The sequence below is a fragment of the Cucurbita pepo genome, chromosome LG15 (genome assembly GCF_002806865.2).
Source record: "Cucurbita pepo subsp. pepo cultivar mu-cu-16 chromosome LG15, ASM280686v2, whole genome shotgun sequence".
Classification (NCBI taxonomy): Eukaryota; Viridiplantae; Streptophyta; class Magnoliopsida; order Cucurbitales; family Cucurbitaceae; genus Cucurbita; species Cucurbita pepo.
This window is the reverse complement of record NC_036652.1, coordinates 6,345,562-6,362,215: the sequence shown is the minus strand read 5'-3', so window position 1 is coordinate 6,362,215 and position 16,654 is coordinate 6,345,562. Positions and strand designations below refer to the sequence as shown.

Sequence of the window (16,654 nt, the reverse complement as noted above, 5' to 3'; positions counted from 1 at the left end):
TTACATCTTAGTAGATCTTGACCATAACAATCCCTTTCTCTTAGCTGTGTTGTTACTTTCTGGCAGAGCTTTAGTCCCTCCCCCCTTTGAGCCAAAGGAGAAGTGACGCCTCAAGAAACCCTTCCCGGAAGAACCTCTCAAACTGGAGCTAGAGGACAGCTTAGGACACTTCTCTTGTTGTCCACCATTTATAAAATGATCAAACATGTTAGATTCACCATCAAGACCGCTATCCGCAATGCGATTCCTTAACCTCTTGTTTCTAATTTTCAATTCCAATTCACCTCTAAGTGCCTTTTCAGACATCCTTAGTGTCTGCTTTTCACCAAATGAACATATTGGGCAGGCTGGATCATACTTGCTAATTTCAGGTGTCATATTCTCCAAACACTCGGCATGATAAACATGTCCACAAGTTAGCACGGCAACGACAGACAGCTCATTGTTAGCAATTATCTTTTGGCTGGTCCATAAGGATCTCTCAACCAACAACATTGAGCAAATTCCGCATGTTTGTGCATCAGTTGAAGGCGAAGTCGAGAATAAGCTGCAGGATCTAACCATCTTCTCACGAGCAAAGTCGAAGGATTCACTACCAAAGGACCATCTTCCCCTATGTGAAGTTGCCATGAGCTCAGAGAAAGCATTCATAGACCAACCATCAGAAGATCCACCATGTGAGCCCCGCAATGAATCATTGCTCCCAGGGATTGTACGCCTGTCCTCTGAAACTATGTAGCTACCCGGTGACTTGTACGCTGGGATACGGTTGCCAGATACTTGACGTAATAATCGGTCTCCGGGAGAACAGTGAGACAATCTTGATGATGTCAAACCGGCAGAAGGCAGATGGCTGTGGGTTGATAGAGGGGACGTTGAAAAAGATGAAATTGAAGGGATTGAAAGGGATACTTTTGCAGGAGATGTAGATGTTGTCGGATATTCTGTAGCTTTCTTCACCTGATTCAGTAATAGAANTCAGAAGATCCACCATGTGAGCCCCGCAATGAATCATTGCTCCCAGGGATTGTACGCCTGTCCTCTGAAACTATGTAGCTACCTGGTGACTTGTACGCTGGGATGCGGTTGCCAGATACTTGACGTAATAATCGGTCTCCGGGAGAACAGTGAGACAATCTTGATGATGTCAAACCGGCAGAAGGCAGATGGCTGTGGGTTGATAGAGGGGACGTTGAAAAAGATGAAATTGAAGGGATTGAAAGGGATACTTTTGCAGGAGATGTAGATGTTGTCGGATATTCTGTAGCTTTCTTCACCTGATTCAGTAATAGAAACAACTTCAAACTACACATACAATAATTTACCAGGTGAGAAAATAATGGAGGATATAAAACCATACGTGCAAACANATGTTGTCGGATATTCTGTAGCTTTCTTCACCTGATTCAGTAATAGAAACAACTTCAAACTACACATACAATAATTTACCAGGTGAGAACATAATGGAGGATATAAAACCATACGTGCAAACAGGAAAGCTCTACCTGTTCCAAACTAACATCCGTGAAAATATTTCTTGAAATTGAACGACCTGTCACAATTCCAAGGAAAAAACATGAGATGGGATGCAGAAGACCACGGAAACATCAGGGCAAGTTCGATATTTAGCTGTTCCCTATTTCAATGCCTTCGAGTAGAGCTATTATCATTCTAATAAAATTAATATAAGCGAAACCTACAAAGTCTCCTTTTTCAACACGTTTAACAAGTTTCAAAACGTGGAAAATATTGTTCATGACCGAGAGGCTTTGCAATAGCACAAAATTTACAAATCTGTGGGGCAGCAGCAAGCTATACCAAACCCACAAGCCAAGAAGAATGAATTATAGGTAATATTAAAGAATTAAACTCTGTCTTGCTATCCTTGCTCTAANTCATGACCGAGAGGCTTTGCAATAGCACAAAATTTACAAATCTTTGGGGCAGCAGCAAGCTATACCAAACCCACAAGCCAAGAAGATTGAATTATAGGTAATATAAAAGAATTAAACACTGTCTTGCCATCATTGCTCTAGNCAGAAGACCACGGAAACATCAGGGCAAGTTCGATATTTAGCTGTTCCCTATTTCAATGCCTTCGAGTAGAGCTAGTAATACAAGCGAAACCTACAAAGTCTCCCTTTTTCAACATGTTTAACAAGTTTCAAAACGTGGAAAATATTGTTCATGACCGAGAGGCTTTGCAATAGCACAAAATTTACAAATCTTTGGGGCAGCAGCAAGCTATACCAAACCCACAAGCCAAGAAGATTGAATTATAGGTAATATAAAAGAATTAAACACTGTCTTGCCATCATTGCTCTAGTTTCTTATCGGCACTCATTTAAGTCTTTCAATAGTATGAGAATACAAATCAATTCCTCCCACCCAACAAAACAGAAGAAGAATCCCCCACGAATATTTAGTTTTTTATCGAACCCAACACACATCATGTGAAAGACAAATGACAGAGGTAAAAATTAGAAGGATGTCTATCTGCAGAATACCTGATGTAGGCGTCCTCACATTCGTCGTGCTTCCTTCAGAAACTGAGGAGTTTTTCCATGTCTGTCTATCCAATGGACTACCCTCTTCTGATGCATACGAGGATTCATACTTGAACTCAGGCCGGTCGTTCCTGCTTACTCCATCTGAAATCGAATTTAGGGAAACTTCCTCACCGACCACACGCCCAGGATGATCCCATCTAAAGCTCCAACTCGGCGAGTGACGAACATTCCTAGGCTGCGTTTCACTACTAGATCCAACGCCAATAGTCTTGTCTCTAGCAGCAACGCAACAGACTGATCCCATATTTCAAAAGCCTGAAATGAGATTTTGTATTGTTTGTTACATATCACTTGCGCTATCCAATCTTTAACCCGTGAAGAGCCCAAACACCACTGTTCCAAACAAAGCCCCTATTGTCTATAACCATAACAAACAGAACAAACCATATCATCACATAACCCCCAAAACGTACAAGCATCTAGGAAGTCAACACTTCAACCATATTTTTCAAGCACCAAATTGAATAAGATAAACACGAAAGATCAATATGCTTCAAGAAAAACAAATAANAAATCCCTAAACACATAGCACGCACACCGCTTGGTACAAACCCTTCAGAAATGAAACACGAAAACACAATCACCGAACACAGAAAGAAGCATCGATTCAAATTGTTCGGATTACAGAGCAGATAAAGCAGTAAAACACCAAAACAACAACAGGAGGAGACACCCAAATTAACACACCCCAAAAGAAAGAGGAATCAATCAGATTCCCGAAACAACGAAACCGATTACTAGCATGCGTTCAAATCAAACATCAACACCAAAAGAAGGAAAGCTAAACCAAAAGTGATCGACGAATACCTTAAACGGCCCAATCCTGAGAGAGAGATACGAATCGCTGCAAGGATGGAGATGGAGGTGATTGCCGTTGAAGAGAAACTGAAACGAGAGCCGTTTTCTGGACGAATTTGAGTGGAAATTGAACACTGTTTTTGGGGGTTAGGGCTAAGAAGCTGGGGAGACGAGGTCAGAGCTTGGGGATTTCAATGGCGGGTGAATACGACGAGATGTGAATATGATGATGAAAAGAAATGCGATTATTTCAACTTTCAACAAAAAAAAAAAAAAAAAAAAAAAAAAAAAAAAAAAAAAAAAAAAAAAAAAAAAAATTTTTTTTTTTTGTACTCTGGCGATGCTGACAATTATTATTTTTTATAATCATTTTTTATTTAAAATTTATATCATTTTCGCACAAAATTATTATTATTATTATTTGAAAATCAAAATTATTAATTAAGGTTAAATCTTCTTTCTTTATATTATTTATATTAAGTGTTCATATGACTCGACCAACCTAAACGACCCAAACCATAAAAATTGAATTGGATTATATTTTATTTTCAATTTGGATTTATATTATTATTAAGAGTGTTCATATGACTCGAGAATCCGAACCAACCTAAACCGCCCAACCCAAACCATAAAAATTGAGTTGGGTCAAATTTTATTTTCGGTTTGGATTTATATTATTCTTAAGAGTGTTCATATGACTCGAGAATCCGACCAACCCAAACCATAAAAATTGAGTTCGATTAATTTTATTTCCGATTTTGATTGAGTTGAATTTTTTGAAAATCGAAAATCTGGGTTGGCTCACGAATCGACAATTTTTTTATCATGTCAACTCGAAAATAGGGTTACAACGAACCAACTGGCGAAGATTAAGAATAATTGACATTTGCAATAAATGTTAATTATTAATGTAACAGGTACGATAGATATGTATGATTGTTTTAAATAATTAAAAAAAAAAAATCTCGACAATCCAATAAAATCCGACGTGATTGTATCGCACACGATTGAACATGCATGTACGAACGACGTGTGTGGCCGAATAAGCTTAGATTCTGCACAAGTTGTGTTCGGTTGATAAAGGCAAATCTCGCTGACGATTCGACAAAGCTACAAAGTCGGGTAAAAAAAGAATATGGAGCTTGAATTCTCCTTAAAACTTGTTGTGAGCGTGTCAAGATCACGATGCCACACGTTTGAAGATGTACAACCCTAACAGTTGCGTTAATTAATTTTTAAAATGATGAATTTACTAAAAATTTATTAAACCCATAATTAAAAATTTCAGTACTAAATCTATAATTTAACCTATATATAATATATATATATATATATATATTTTACTGGTTACCCATTTTTATATTTTTTAATTTTTAATTTTTATTTTAATTTAAATTAACCGTTTAAATTTTACTCGGATTCAATTTAGGTGGGATGGTGGGTCGAGTTGATGAGAAAGGGAAGCAAAACGACACGGTTGGTGGTCGTTTTGAGTTTTAGTACCCAACACGAAATTATTGTCTTCTTTTAAGAGAGAGAGTCAAAGTCAAAAAGGTTGGAGACATTAGTTAGGTTAGTTTTCCTTTTAACTTGTCAAATCCTAAACCATTTGAATTCTCGTTTTTTTTTTTTTTTATGGGAAATTAACTTTATTTAATAAATTATAAAAGTAGTGTCGTTTCGGAATGAATCGAGCTAGCTAAAACAATCTGTTTGATTTGCACGTGTTACAATAATAAAATTGTAGGTTTGTGATGGAGTGACTTGCAAAATCGAACAAGGTGCAAACTGATGTGGTGATTGTTACCGGCTTGAGTTTGAAATAATGGAGAAGAGGAGTTTAGAATGAGAACGGGTAGCTCTCTAAACCGAGACTTACTTAGGTTTTGACTATTGGACAAGTTGGTCAACCAACAAATCTAGTTGACCCAATTTCTATCGAGTATGTTTTAACAACACATAGACTTACGTAGGTCTTGACTATTGGACAAGTTAGTCAACCAACAAATCTAGTTGACCCAATTGACGATGTAGCTCTAGAGAGATATTTTAGATACAATTCATAGAAAATTAAAATCGTACTAGTTTTCATAGACATTAGGTTCAATCTTTGTAACGTCCCTAATTTTCTTGCCCTAAATTAGTGACGTTACTGCATGCATGTCTTAAATCTTCACTAAAATTTGAGATTCTCATGATATAACCTCTCGGTTTCCTTCTCCGATAACACTCTCAATTTCCCTCTCGACTGTGTGTATACATTTCAAAAAGGAAGGAACGTCGATGACGGTAGGTATGAAAGTACAGAAACTTTAAGAGGGTGGTGGGACGGTTACCTTCAAGATATTAACGTCTAGCAAGAAATCACGAGATTTCTGACCAGGGTTTGAATGTATTTAATTTATTTTCAAACCGTTAGCAATCTTTGTTATTAATTTCCATGTTGCATTAAATCAATCTTAAACTACAAGTCAACGTATAAAATAATAATCAATATGTAGAAAATCTGAGTTTTACACTTAATAATAGATAAGACATCAGTCATCCCAACCGCCGCAGATGATTCGATTCCTACACTGATAATTCTCAAACTAAAAATGAGACTAAAAACAGTTTATATTACCTGAAACAAGAACGACTAAACAAATTGATTAAGATATTCATCGACAGTCGTGTATTTAACATCAGGATTCAACGACGTAGCAGCAAATGATTCAATTCCCACACATATAATTCTCAAACTAAAAACAGTTTATATTACCTGAAACAAGAACGACTAAACAAATTGATTGAGGTATTCATCAACAATCGTGTATTTAACATCAAGATACAACAATGTAGCAGCAAATGATTCGATTCCCACACATATAATTCTCAAACTAAAAACAATTTATATTAACCGAAACAAGAACGACTAAACAAATTGATTGAGATATTCATCGACAGTCGTGTATTTAACATCAGGATACAACGACGTAGCAGCAAATGATTCGATTTCCACGCATATAATTCTCAAACTAAAAACAGTTTATATTACCTGAAACAAGAACGACTAAACAAATTGATTAAGATATTCATCGACAGTCATGTATTTAACATCAGGATACAACGACGTAGCTTCCAATCCAACCGACGCTTCAATTTCACGGTTAGTATGATCTCCCTTAACGAATATCGAGTACTCAAAAGCGAGCATCAAATTCAATGGATATGCAGCCTCTACACAACAATGATCAAAACAATGAAATTAAGTTTAAAAAGTAAAATTAGGCCTTTAAATTCTAATTTTTTGTTCACTAACCATGAATGTTCTTCAATAATTGGTGCTCTGAAACGAAGGTTTTGTGAAGAATTATTCCAATTTTGTTTTCCCAGAGGGCCACAAGTTGATTGATTGACAAGACGTTTTCAGAGGGTTTGATGTACAGAATTTTGTTCAAAGTTGTTGGATCATCCACTGCTTTAATGGTGAAAGAAGCAATGTCTTCTTCGTTGTTGAAAATTGCTGAAACCAAACAAAACCTCATTATTTTAGTGATGCAGACATTTACCAGAAAACCCACTTCCACGTTGTGCTAATGGACAAAAAGAAACCAATTCTAAACGGAAACTCCGATCAACTCAACTCAATTGGTCAGTCGTCTCGCGTTTTTCTCATTAGAATTGACATCAATGGTTGAAGGATTCAAACTCCCGACCTTCTGGTCTAGGTGTAATAGTCTAAATCTATTGTTAACAGCTATTGTCTGCTATGTATTGTCATCAACCTCGTTGTTTTAAAACAGGTCTATTAGGAAGAGGTTTCTACATTTTTATAAGGAATGTTTCGATGTGAGATCTCACAATCTATCCCCTTGGGGTCCAATGTCCTTGCTAGCATATCGACTCGTGTTTGTCTTTGATACCATTTGTAATAGTTTAAAACTCACCGCTAACAGATATTGTCCGCTTTGACCCGTTACGTATTGTTGTCAGCCTCATGATTTTAAAACGTGTCTATTAAGGAGAGATTTACATAGCTTATAAGTAATGTTTCGTTTCCCTCTCCAACCGATGTGAGATTACAAATGAATTTATGACCAGAGTAAAAATTAAACTATTGCTTTTTGAAATGATAATTAGTATCATAATGGTAGAGTTTTGAAAAAATTCATTGAACTTANCTTTAAAAAAAAAAAAAAAAAAACTCAATGGCAAGATGAGCCCCAAATTCTCGATTTTTTGTGTTTTTATGCCTTTAATGGTTAAAAAGAATGTATAATAGATTTCTAAATTACGAGATCCCACATCCGTTGGACAAAACGTTCGTTATAAGGGATGAAAACCTCTCCCCTAACATACACGTTTTAAAATCGTGAAACTGACAACGATATATAACGGGTCAAAACAGACAATATCTACTTGCAGTGCGCTTGGACTATTACAAATAGTATCAGAGCCAGATACTAGGCGGTGTGCCCGTGAGGACACTGGGTCCTCAAAGGGGTGGATTGTGAGATCCTACATCGGTAACAAACCATTTCTTATAAGGGTGTAGAAACCTCTCCCAAACCGTTTTAAAATCGTGAGCCTGCGCGATATGTACCAGGCTAAAGCAGACAATATCTGCTAACAATGAGCCTAATGACAAAGGTACACGCAAGCTAACCTAAACAATCATGGATATAAACAAAGAAAAGGTCTACGAACTTTACAAGTATTTAATAGGAGCTCAACGTTTCGTCGAATGGACCTATTTCATCTACCGACCTAAACAATAATAATCGATATTTTATCTACAGACCTATTCGTGGTCGAATGGACCGACCTCATATTAATACATAAAACAAAGCACAAGCTATATAATGAGCAGAGATAAGAGTGAAGAAGTAATTACCCTTGGGATTTCCATCGCCATGAATAACAACCTTGTCTCTAGGTGGAGCAGTGACCCCAAGCTGACCCAAGCTGGGAACACAAAAGCCATTAAAACAGTAAGATAATACATAAGTGTAAGGGATTCCTTCGGCCTCCACCGCTCGGCGAATTTGAACCTTTGACTCGAAAATAGATTTCACTGGTCCGACTCCATGCACGTTCTCGACATCGTACCCGAACTCTGAAGGGAAAAATCTCTGCACCGACAACAAAATATCTGTTTCTATAAACACTTCAATCTATAAAATTTAGATTTCGTATTCATTTTTAAAGTTCGAACAATGTCACAAAATATATTTAAAAAAAAAAAAAAAAAACTCTATACAATATTTGGTAATTAAATATAAAATTACTATATTTTAGATATAATATTATTTCATTGATATTTGATATCAAATTAATTATAAGATAATTATTAAAGAACTAAATTAACAGATTTGTTAGAAATTAAATTAAATTTTTTATGTAAATTAAAAAAATGTAAGTCACCAACCTATAAAACATTAATTAATTCTTAACATATCAAAGAAATAATTAACAAACCTATTAAATATAAATCAGTCATAAAATTAAACTTTTAAATATTTATTTAATAAAAAAAATTAAAAAATTAAGAATCTATTAAAAAAAAATAGAGATTAACATACTTAATTAAAAACTAATTAAATGGTAATGAATGTTGGATGATGAAAGTCAAACGTCTAAGGTAAGAAATGATCATGAGTTTATAAATAAAGAATACTCTCTACATTGATATGAGACATTTTGGAAAGCTCAAAACAAAGATCAAAGCCATGCCCTAAATTTAGTATGTGTCATAAATCCTTAACTGTCGAACAAAGGACTCCAGGAAAAAAAAGGGTCAAGCCTCCTCGAAGGCAGTAAAAAATGACTAAGACTCCAAAGAAGTCGAGCCGATTAAGGAGAGACGTCGTTTATTCGAGGGGAGGTGTTATATGATGAAAGTCCGACTAATTTAGAGAATGATCATGCATTTATAAACAAAAGAATACTATCTCCATTAGTACGAGGCGTTTGGGAAGCCGAAAGCAAAGACACGAGACTTTATGCTCAAAGTAGAAAATATCATACCCTTGTGTATAGTCGTGTTCGTCTAACAATGAAGAACAATGAAGAACAGAAACAAATGTTTACTAGACCTTGACGTTGCCGGCCTCTTTAATGGCGGAAATGAGCTTATCTTGATCGCTCAACTGGTTAAGACCGACCGTGGAAATCACGACATCCACCTGTTTAATCGCCTTCACCAAGCTCTCATGATCGAACAGATCTCCCTGTAAGCAACTCGATCGGAATATTTTTCTATATCTTTCAGAACTTCTCGCAGTAGAAAGAAAAATCGAAATCGAAACGGAAACGCACCGAAAAAACTTCAAATAATTTGATGAACTTTAAGCAAACTGGAAAGTGATAGTTGGAGAAATTACAGAGACGACGATGACTCCGATGCTCTTGAATTTCTGGATAATCGGAGATTTGGCCGGATCGGAGAGAGCGGAATCTCGGACGAGCGCGAAGGTCCGATGACCGTACTTGACGCTGGCCTCGACGATGAATTTTCCGATGTATCCTGTGCTTCCGACGACGAGGACTCTGCTTTTGGTGGCCATTGGATGAAGATTTCCGGCGCGCCAAATCGATTTTGGGATAAAAAGGTCGAAGAGGTGAGGAAAGCGAGTAGCGCCAATTGAAAATTGGGCGAGTTACTTTCACCCAAATGACTAATATATCCTTTAATCTTGATCAACACGGGTCTTTTGCTTCGTCTTCATTCACATTTACATGTTTCTGGATGGACCCGATATTCTTTTACAATACTTCTCCGTTCTAAGAGGGAAGACCCCACACACCAACACGGGTCCTTTGCTTTATCTTCGTTCACATTTACATGTTTCTTGATGGACCCACGATACTTCTCGCTTCTAAGAGTGAAGACCTCACACCCCAACACGGGTCCTTTGCTTTGTCTTCGTTCACATTTACATGTTTTTTGATGGGCCCGACATTCTCCTGCAATACTTCTCGATTCTAAGAGTGAAAATCCCACATACCAACACGGGTCCTTTGCTTTGTCTTCGTTCACATTTACATGTTTCTTGATGGGCCCGACGTTCCCTTAGAAATACTTCTCAGTTCTAAGAATGAAGACCCCACACACTAACACGGGTCTTGCTTAGGGTTTAGCTTCTTAGTTCTAAGAGTGAAAACCCCATAGACCAACACGAGTCATTTGCTTTGTCTTCATTCACATTTATGTGCCCAACATTCCTCTACAATACTTCTCGGTTTTAAGAGTGAAGACCCTACAGACCAACACGGGTCCATTGTTTTGTCTTCATTCACATTTACATGCTTCTTGATGGGCCTGACATTCCCTTAAAAATACTTCTCAGTTCTAAGAGTGAAGACCCTACACACTAACACGGGTCTTGCTTAATTTTAGAGTTCCAATCATTAAATATCGAGAAACAAGATGAACCTTGTTGGTACATTCGAACGTGGTCTCCGTTCTTATCAAAATACAAGAAAATCAGAAAATACAACAACAATTAGGCTTTCGCCGTTATTTAATGAAGATAGTAGCAGATAAGACTCCCATAATGTGCTTTAAACAAACTGATTGAGAAATTCATCCACGGTTGTATATTCAATGTCGGGATATAATTTTGTGGCTTCCACTCCAAATGATGGTTCGATATCAAAGTTGGTTTGATCTCCCTTCACAAAAACCGAGTAGAAAATTGATAGCCTTAGGTTTAGTGGAAATGAAGCTTCTGCAAATTAACAATAAAAAAAAACTCGTTAGTTATGTGAGATCTCACATCAGTTGAAGAGAAGAACAAAACATTTCTACAATGGTGTGAAAAAATGGTTTAAAATTGTAAAGCTGACAGTGATACGTAACGGGCCAAAGCGGACAATATGTGTTGGCGACAGACTTGGGCTGTTACAAATGATATCAGAGCTAGACACTAAGGGGGGTGTCAGCAACGACGCTGAGCCTCCAAGTGGTAGATTGTTTTAATGAAAATCTCTCCCTAATAAACACGTTTTGATAACTTGAAAATGAAATAATTGAAAATGCTAACCTCGGATGTCGTTCAATAGTTGTTGCTCTGAAACATAGGACTTGTCGAGGATTTTCCCACATTTTTTTTCCCAAAGGGCGACAAGATCAACACAAGAGTAGGTGTTTTGAAGTGGTCGAACATAGAGGATTTTGTTCAAAGTTCTTGGATCATCCACCGCTTTAATAATATAGGTGGCAACGTCCTGTTCCACGTTGAATATTGCTGATAATACAAAAACAAATAAGCTAGTAGTTTATAAATTTAGGGTTACAGACGTAGCTCAATCATAAGAACTCATGATTAAACATATTTTATCTTAGGATACATACGAGCAAGGACAAAACATGCTGGAAGGACTTATGTTGGTATGTTGGATAATATCACTCTTAGAAGCAAGAACTAAGTAACGTGACCATGTCACAGGGGATGCAGGGAATAGTAAGGCCATTCGGTGACAATTCTGATTATCATTCTTATAGTTCGGGAAAAGAATTAAGTTTATTACCCTTTCCATCCCCTAAGATAGTAACTTTATCTTCGGGTGGAGTAACAACTTCAAGTAGATATGGCTGAGCCAGAGACGGAAGGAACCAACCCGAAAATAAGTTCGAGGATACGAAAGTGTAGGGAATTTGTGCAGCCTCCACAGCTCGACGAATTCCAGCCTTTGCATTGAAGGCTGTTCGTGCTGGCTCGACATCATGCACATGATCCACATCGCACCCATACTCCGAAGGAAAAAATCTCTGAACAAGGACAATAACGGTTCTTTCATTTCACCATAGAACTATATATATCCCTAGGCGGCGTTAGAATATGTATTTTAGGGAAACCATCGAGCCAACCCAAATCATACAAATTTCATTTATATGAACTCAACCCAACCTAACCTAAATAAGTTAATAATCTAACTCAAATTACACGGGTTGAGTTAGATTTATTGGGTTCTTGAGATTAGTGGATTTCTGACCTTAACATTGCCAGTTTCTTTGATAGCCGAGATGATTCGATCTTGATCGGCTAACAGATTGTGACCGACCGTAGATATTACCACATCCACTTGTTTTATGGCCATAACCAAACTCTCGTGATTGTAGAGATCGCCCTACAAATAAAAAAGTAAGAGAGAAAGAATAATTCACGATTTGAACTTCTAAGTTTCTTATGAACAGTTAGTGGTTCAAGATCGACTCACCGATATAAAAATGACTTTCAAGCTCTTGAAATGGTCGATAATGTGGGACTTGGTTGGATCGGAGAGAGTCGAGTCGCTTAGAAGAGCATAGGTGGGATGGCTAGCCTTGGCACTGGCTTCGACCACGAACTTACCCACATGCCCAGTGCTTCCTATGAACAAAATCTTGCTCTTGGAGGCCATTGCTTTGATCCAAATGTTAGGCCAAGAAGCTAAGTTATGGGAATGGTGGCAATGAATATGATAGTTTTATAAGGGGAAAGTCATTGCTTTTTAAAAAACGTGGTCTATATGCTTGGACCATCCACACTTTAGTGGTGTAAAGAGAATTATTGAAACCGAACGAAAAAACTCGATAAAACCCACGTGGACATTGTCTAGTAGACAAAAACAAGTTAACTCACGGCTAGCAAATATTGTCGGTTTTAGCTCGTTACATGTTGCTATCAGCATCACGATTTTAAAACGCGTCTACTATGGATAGGTTTCTACACACCTATAAAGGAATGCTTTGTATCCCCCTCGGACCGATGTGGGATCTCACAATCCACCTCCTTTGGGGACCTAGCTTCCTCGCTGGTACACTGCAAAATATCTAGTTCTGATACCATTTGTAACAGCTCAAGCTCACAGCTACCAAAAATGTCCGTTTTGACTCGTTATGTATCGCTGTTAGCCTCAGAGTTTTAAAACGTGTTTGTTAGAGAGAGGTTTCTACACCCTTATAACGAATGCTTCGTTCCCTTTTTGAACTGATGTGAGATCTCATATTATCTTAAGAAAATAAATCCCGCGTAAAGATATATTTTTTAAAAATCAGAAACCAAACGACTATCAAACAAAAGAAATAAAACGAGAGATCATTAATAGAAATGATTTTAAGAGAAGCAATATGGTAAAAAAGTAGCTTCATTAGATGTATGTTTACTCTCCCGGTTGTCGGTACGGAAATAAACAAGTTGAGTTTTACTCTTAGTAGATAAAACACCCGTCATTCTAATAGCTGATGGTTCGATTCCCACTCCAATAATTTTCGAACTAAACTCATTATCTTCGATGCCGACATTTACCTAAAAACCCACATGGACGGTGTGCTAATAGACAAAAACAAAGCTGTTCAAGAGTCCACCATTCAAGTGGACATTAATATTTTCACGTTTTTTTTAATGTCCCTTTTGAGTTGAATGGGACGTTCTAATTTAAGTCAATATGTCTTAACTAATTAAACTATGACGACAACATAGTAGCGGATAAGACTCCCATAAGGTGCTTTAAACAAACTGATTCAGAAATTCATCCACGGTTGTATATTTAACGTCTGGATATAATTCTGTGGCTTCCACTCCAAATGATGGTTCGATATCAAAGTTGGTTTGATCTCCCTTCACAAAAACCGAGTAGAAAATTGATAGCCTTAGGTTTAGTGGAACGGGAGCTTCTGCAAATTAACATAAAAAAAAACCCGAGATTTCACATCGATTGAAGAGGAGAATGAAATATTTCTTACAAGGGTGTGAAAAAATGGTTTAAAATTATGAGGCTGACGGTGATACGTAACGGGACAAAACGGACAATATGTGTCAGAGCTAGACACCGAGTAGTGTGATAATGAGGACGTTGAACCTCCCAGGGGTAGATTGTTTTAATGTAACATTTTTTATAAAGGTGTGGAAATCTCTCCGTAAGAAACACGTTTCGATAGCTCGAAAGTTTAATAATTAAAAAATACTAACCTTGGATGTCATTCAATAGTTGTTGCTCCGAAACATAGGACTTGTCGAGGATTTTCCCACATTTTTGTTCCCAAAGGGCCACAAGATCAACATAAGAGTAGGTGTTTTGAAGTGGTCGAACATAGAGGATTTTGTTCAAAGTTCTTGGATCATCCACAGCTTTAATAATATAGGTGGCAATGTCACGCTCCACGTTGAATATTGCTGATAATACAAAAAGAAATAAGTTACGCTAAATAATTTGGACATTCTACGAGACAAACTTGAATGTCATAGATGTCGATTTTGTTAAAGTATTGAGATATAATTATATTTACGGTAATCTATTAGTTTATTGTGAGATCCCACCTCGGTTGGAGAGGAAAACAAAACATTCTTTGTATAGGTGTGAAAACCTATCCCTAACAGACACGTTTTAAAAACATTGAGGGAAGCTCGAAAGGGAAAGTCCAAAGAGGACAATATTTGCTAACGGTGGGCTTGGGTTGTTACAAATAGTATCAGAGTCACACCGGGTGGAGTGCCAAGCAAGGATACTGGGCCCTGAAAGAGGTGGATTGTGAGATCCCACATCGGCTGGGAAGGAGAACGAGACATTGTTTATAAGGGTGTGGAAACCTTGTTGAGTCCTGAAGGGGGTGGATTGTGAGATTCCACATCGGTTGGGGAGGAGAAAGAAACATTCTTTCTAAGGGTGTGGAAACCTCGTTGAGCCCCGAAGGAGAGTGGATTGTGAGATACCACATTGGTTGGGGAGGAGAACGAAACATTCTCAACATTCTTTATAAGAGTGTGGAAACCTCGTTGAGCCCCGAAAAGGAGGTGGACTGTGAGATCCCACATCGGTTGGAGAGAAAAACGAAACATTCTTTGTAAGCGTGTGGAAACCTCGTTGAGCCTTGAAAATGAGTGAATTCTGAGATTCCACATCAGTTAGGGAGGCGAGAACGCCACATCTGAATTCCGAATTCTAAACATGAGACGTTACAAGGCGAGTGTTAAAATATTACTATACTTAACTTTTTTCGATGTACTCAAGTCAGCAAAATTTAAAAGAATGAAAAGAATTTAGTTTATTACCCTTGAAATTTCCATCCCCTAGGATAACAACTTTATCTTTGGGTGGAGTAGTAGCTTCAAGTAGATATGACTGAGCCAGAGATGGAAGGAACCAACCCGAACAAAAGTTCGAGGATACGTAAGTGTAGGGAATTTGTGCAGCCTCCACAGCTCGACGAATTCCAGCCTTTGCATTGAAGGCTGTTCTTGCTGGCTCGACGCCATGTACACGATCCACATCATTCCCGTACTCCGAAGGAAAAAATCTCTGAACAATGAGCTGTATTTATTTATAGCTTACTCAATGGTTATACATAATAAAATTATATATACAGTAGATAACTATATCTGGTAGAGGTATACGTCATGCAGTGTTTTCCATCACCTGTTCTTTGTTTCTAGATCGAGTGTATGTGTTGTTGTGCAGTCCTAACAAAATTAACCCTTGTTAGATTTCCGTTAATTCATATGTTTATGGATTGGATTGAATTTAGACCTAACCAAATTGTTCGGGTCGTGAATTTTTTCAACCCAAATAACCTCAACCGTACAATATTCGAGTTCAATTAGCTCGATTCGATTCAACCCTAGCTAATTTTAGGAGAACCATTGGACCAGCCCAAACCCAACCTAAATAAGTTAATAACTCAACCCAAATTATATGGGTCGGGTTAGGTTTATTGGGTTATTCAGATCATCAGGTTTTTTAAACACTGTTAATATAATACACCAACGAACTTCAAAAAAGAAAAAAAAAACACTTACAAATCATCCTCCTTGATGTCTCTAAGGTTCGAGTTTGATACGTAAAAGATTAGCAACCATTAGGTATTTTAACTTCTGACCTTAATATTGCCAGCTTCTTTGATAGCGGAGATGATTCGATCTTGATCAGCTAATAGACTGTGACCGATTGTCGATATTACTACATCCACCTGTTTAATAGTCTTAACTAGACTCTCGTGATTGAAGAGATCGCCCTACAAATTAAAATTAGGAAGAAAGAAAAGGTGTCTCGAGTGAGAATCTCGAGTAAAGAAAAGGTTCATCTCCAACGACTTACCGACACGAACATGACTCCCAAGGTGTTGAAATGGTTGATGAGCTCAAACTTGGCTGGGTCTGAAAGAGTGGAACCTCGAACAAGAACATGGGTTGGGTTCCCAGCCATGGCACTTGCTTCCACAATGAACTTGCCTATATAACCGGTGCCTCCAATGATTAGGATCTTGCTTTTGGCTGCCATTTTTCTTAAAGAGGGAACTAGCAAAGAAGCCAAACTTGCTTGAA

At 37.5% G+C, this 16,654-nt stretch overlaps 3 protein-coding genes across 11 annotated transcripts; all 3 read right to left on the bottom strand.

Annotated features, from left to right (window-relative positions):
• LOC111776485 lies at positions 1–3,603 on the bottom strand. Of its 3 annotated transcripts, none has more exons than XM_023655938.1 (5): positions 3,378–3,603; positions 2,508–2,928; positions 1,506–1,552; positions 992–1,277; positions 1–674 (listed from the first exon to the last, which is right to left on the bottom strand). In XM_023655938.1, the coding sequence occupies exons 2-5, from the start codon at positions 2,812–2,814 to the stop codon at positions 1–3; spliced, it is 1,314 nt and encodes a 437-aa protein (XP_023511706.1). In that variant the 5' UTR covers positions 2,815–2,928; positions 3,378–3,603. The 3 variants fall into 3 exon arrangements, with proteins under 3 accessions (XP_023511706.1, XP_023511707.1, XP_023511708.1); XM_023655939.1 differs by having other exon boundaries at positions 1–677; positions 995–1,277; XM_023655940.1 differs by having other exon boundaries at positions 2,508–2,825.
• Positions 3,604–6,239: 2,636 nt separating this feature from the next.
• LOC111776486 (isoflavone reductase homolog PCBER-like) lies at positions 6,240–10,026 on the bottom strand. The gene is made up of 5 exons (XM_023655941.1): positions 9,734–10,026; positions 9,446–9,580; positions 8,245–8,482; positions 6,670–6,873; positions 6,240–6,587 (listed from the first exon to the last, which is right to left on the bottom strand). Exons 1-5 carry the CDS (start codon positions 9,914–9,916, stop codon positions 6,421–6,423), a joined length of 927 nt encoding a protein of 308 aa, XP_023511709.1. The 5' UTR covers positions 9,917–10,026; the 3' UTR covers positions 6,240–6,420.
• A 709-nt stretch (positions 10,027–10,735) lies between these two features.
• Positions 10,736–16,654, bottom strand: LOC111811114 (isoflavone reductase homolog PCBER-like). Of its 7 annotated transcripts, none has more exons than XM_023697844.1 (9): positions 16,428–16,654; positions 16,210–16,344; positions 15,386–15,644; positions 14,306–14,509; positions 12,573–12,784; positions 12,348–12,482; positions 11,883–12,123; positions 11,396–11,599; positions 10,736–11,080 (listed from the first exon to the last, which is right to left on the bottom strand). In XM_023697844.1, the coding sequence occupies exons 1-9, from the start codon at positions 16,608–16,610 to the stop codon at positions 10,914–10,916; spliced, it is 1,740 nt and encodes a 579-aa protein (XP_023553612.1). In that variant the 5' UTR covers positions 16,611–16,654; the 3' UTR covers positions 10,736–10,913. The 7 variants fall into 7 exon arrangements, with proteins under 7 accessions (XP_023553612.1, XP_023553614.1, XP_023553613.1 ...); XM_023697846.1 differs by having other exon boundaries at positions 11,973–12,123; XM_023697845.1 differs by having other exon boundaries at positions 15,386–15,632.

Bases quoted from the DNA above. Each gene is read 5' to 3' on its own strand.
- LOC111776485 (XM_023655938.1), bottom strand. From the start codon at position 2,814: ATGGGATCAGTCTGTTGCGTTGCTGCTAGAGACAAGACTATTGGCGTT. The intron at 1,553-2,507 runs GTATTCTGCAGA...GAATTGTGACAG, and splicing joins TGTGAGGACGCCTACATCAG to GTCGTTCAATTTCAAGAAAT. The intron at 1,278-1,505 runs GTAGAGCTTTCC...TTACTGAATCAG, and splicing joins CGGATGTTAGTTTGGAACAG to GTGAAGAAAGCTACAGAATA.
- LOC111776486 (XM_023655941.1), bottom strand. From the start codon at position 9,916: ATGGCCACCAAAAGCAGAGTCCTCGTCGTCGGAAGCACAGGATACATC. The intron at 6,874-8,244 runs GTAATTACTTCT...GTTTGGTTTCAG, and splicing joins TGGCGATGGAAATCCCAAGG to CAATTTTCAACAACGAAGAA. The intron at 6,588-6,669 runs GTTAGTGAACAA...ATTGTTGTGTAG, and splicing joins ATTATTGAAGAACATTCATG to AGGCTGCATATCCATTGAAT.
- LOC111811114 (XM_023697844.1), bottom strand. From the start codon at position 16,610: ATGGCAGCCAAAAGCAAGATCCTAATCATTGGAGGCACCGGTTATATA. The intron at 16,345-16,427 runs GTAAGTCGTTGG...TTTAATTTGTAG, and splicing joins TGGGAGTCATGTTCGTGTCG to GGCGATCTCTTCAATCACGA. The intron at 12,124-12,347 runs GTCAGAAATCCA...GTCCTTGTTCAG, and splicing joins AAGAAACTGGCAATGTTAAG to AGATTTTTTCCTTCGGAGTA.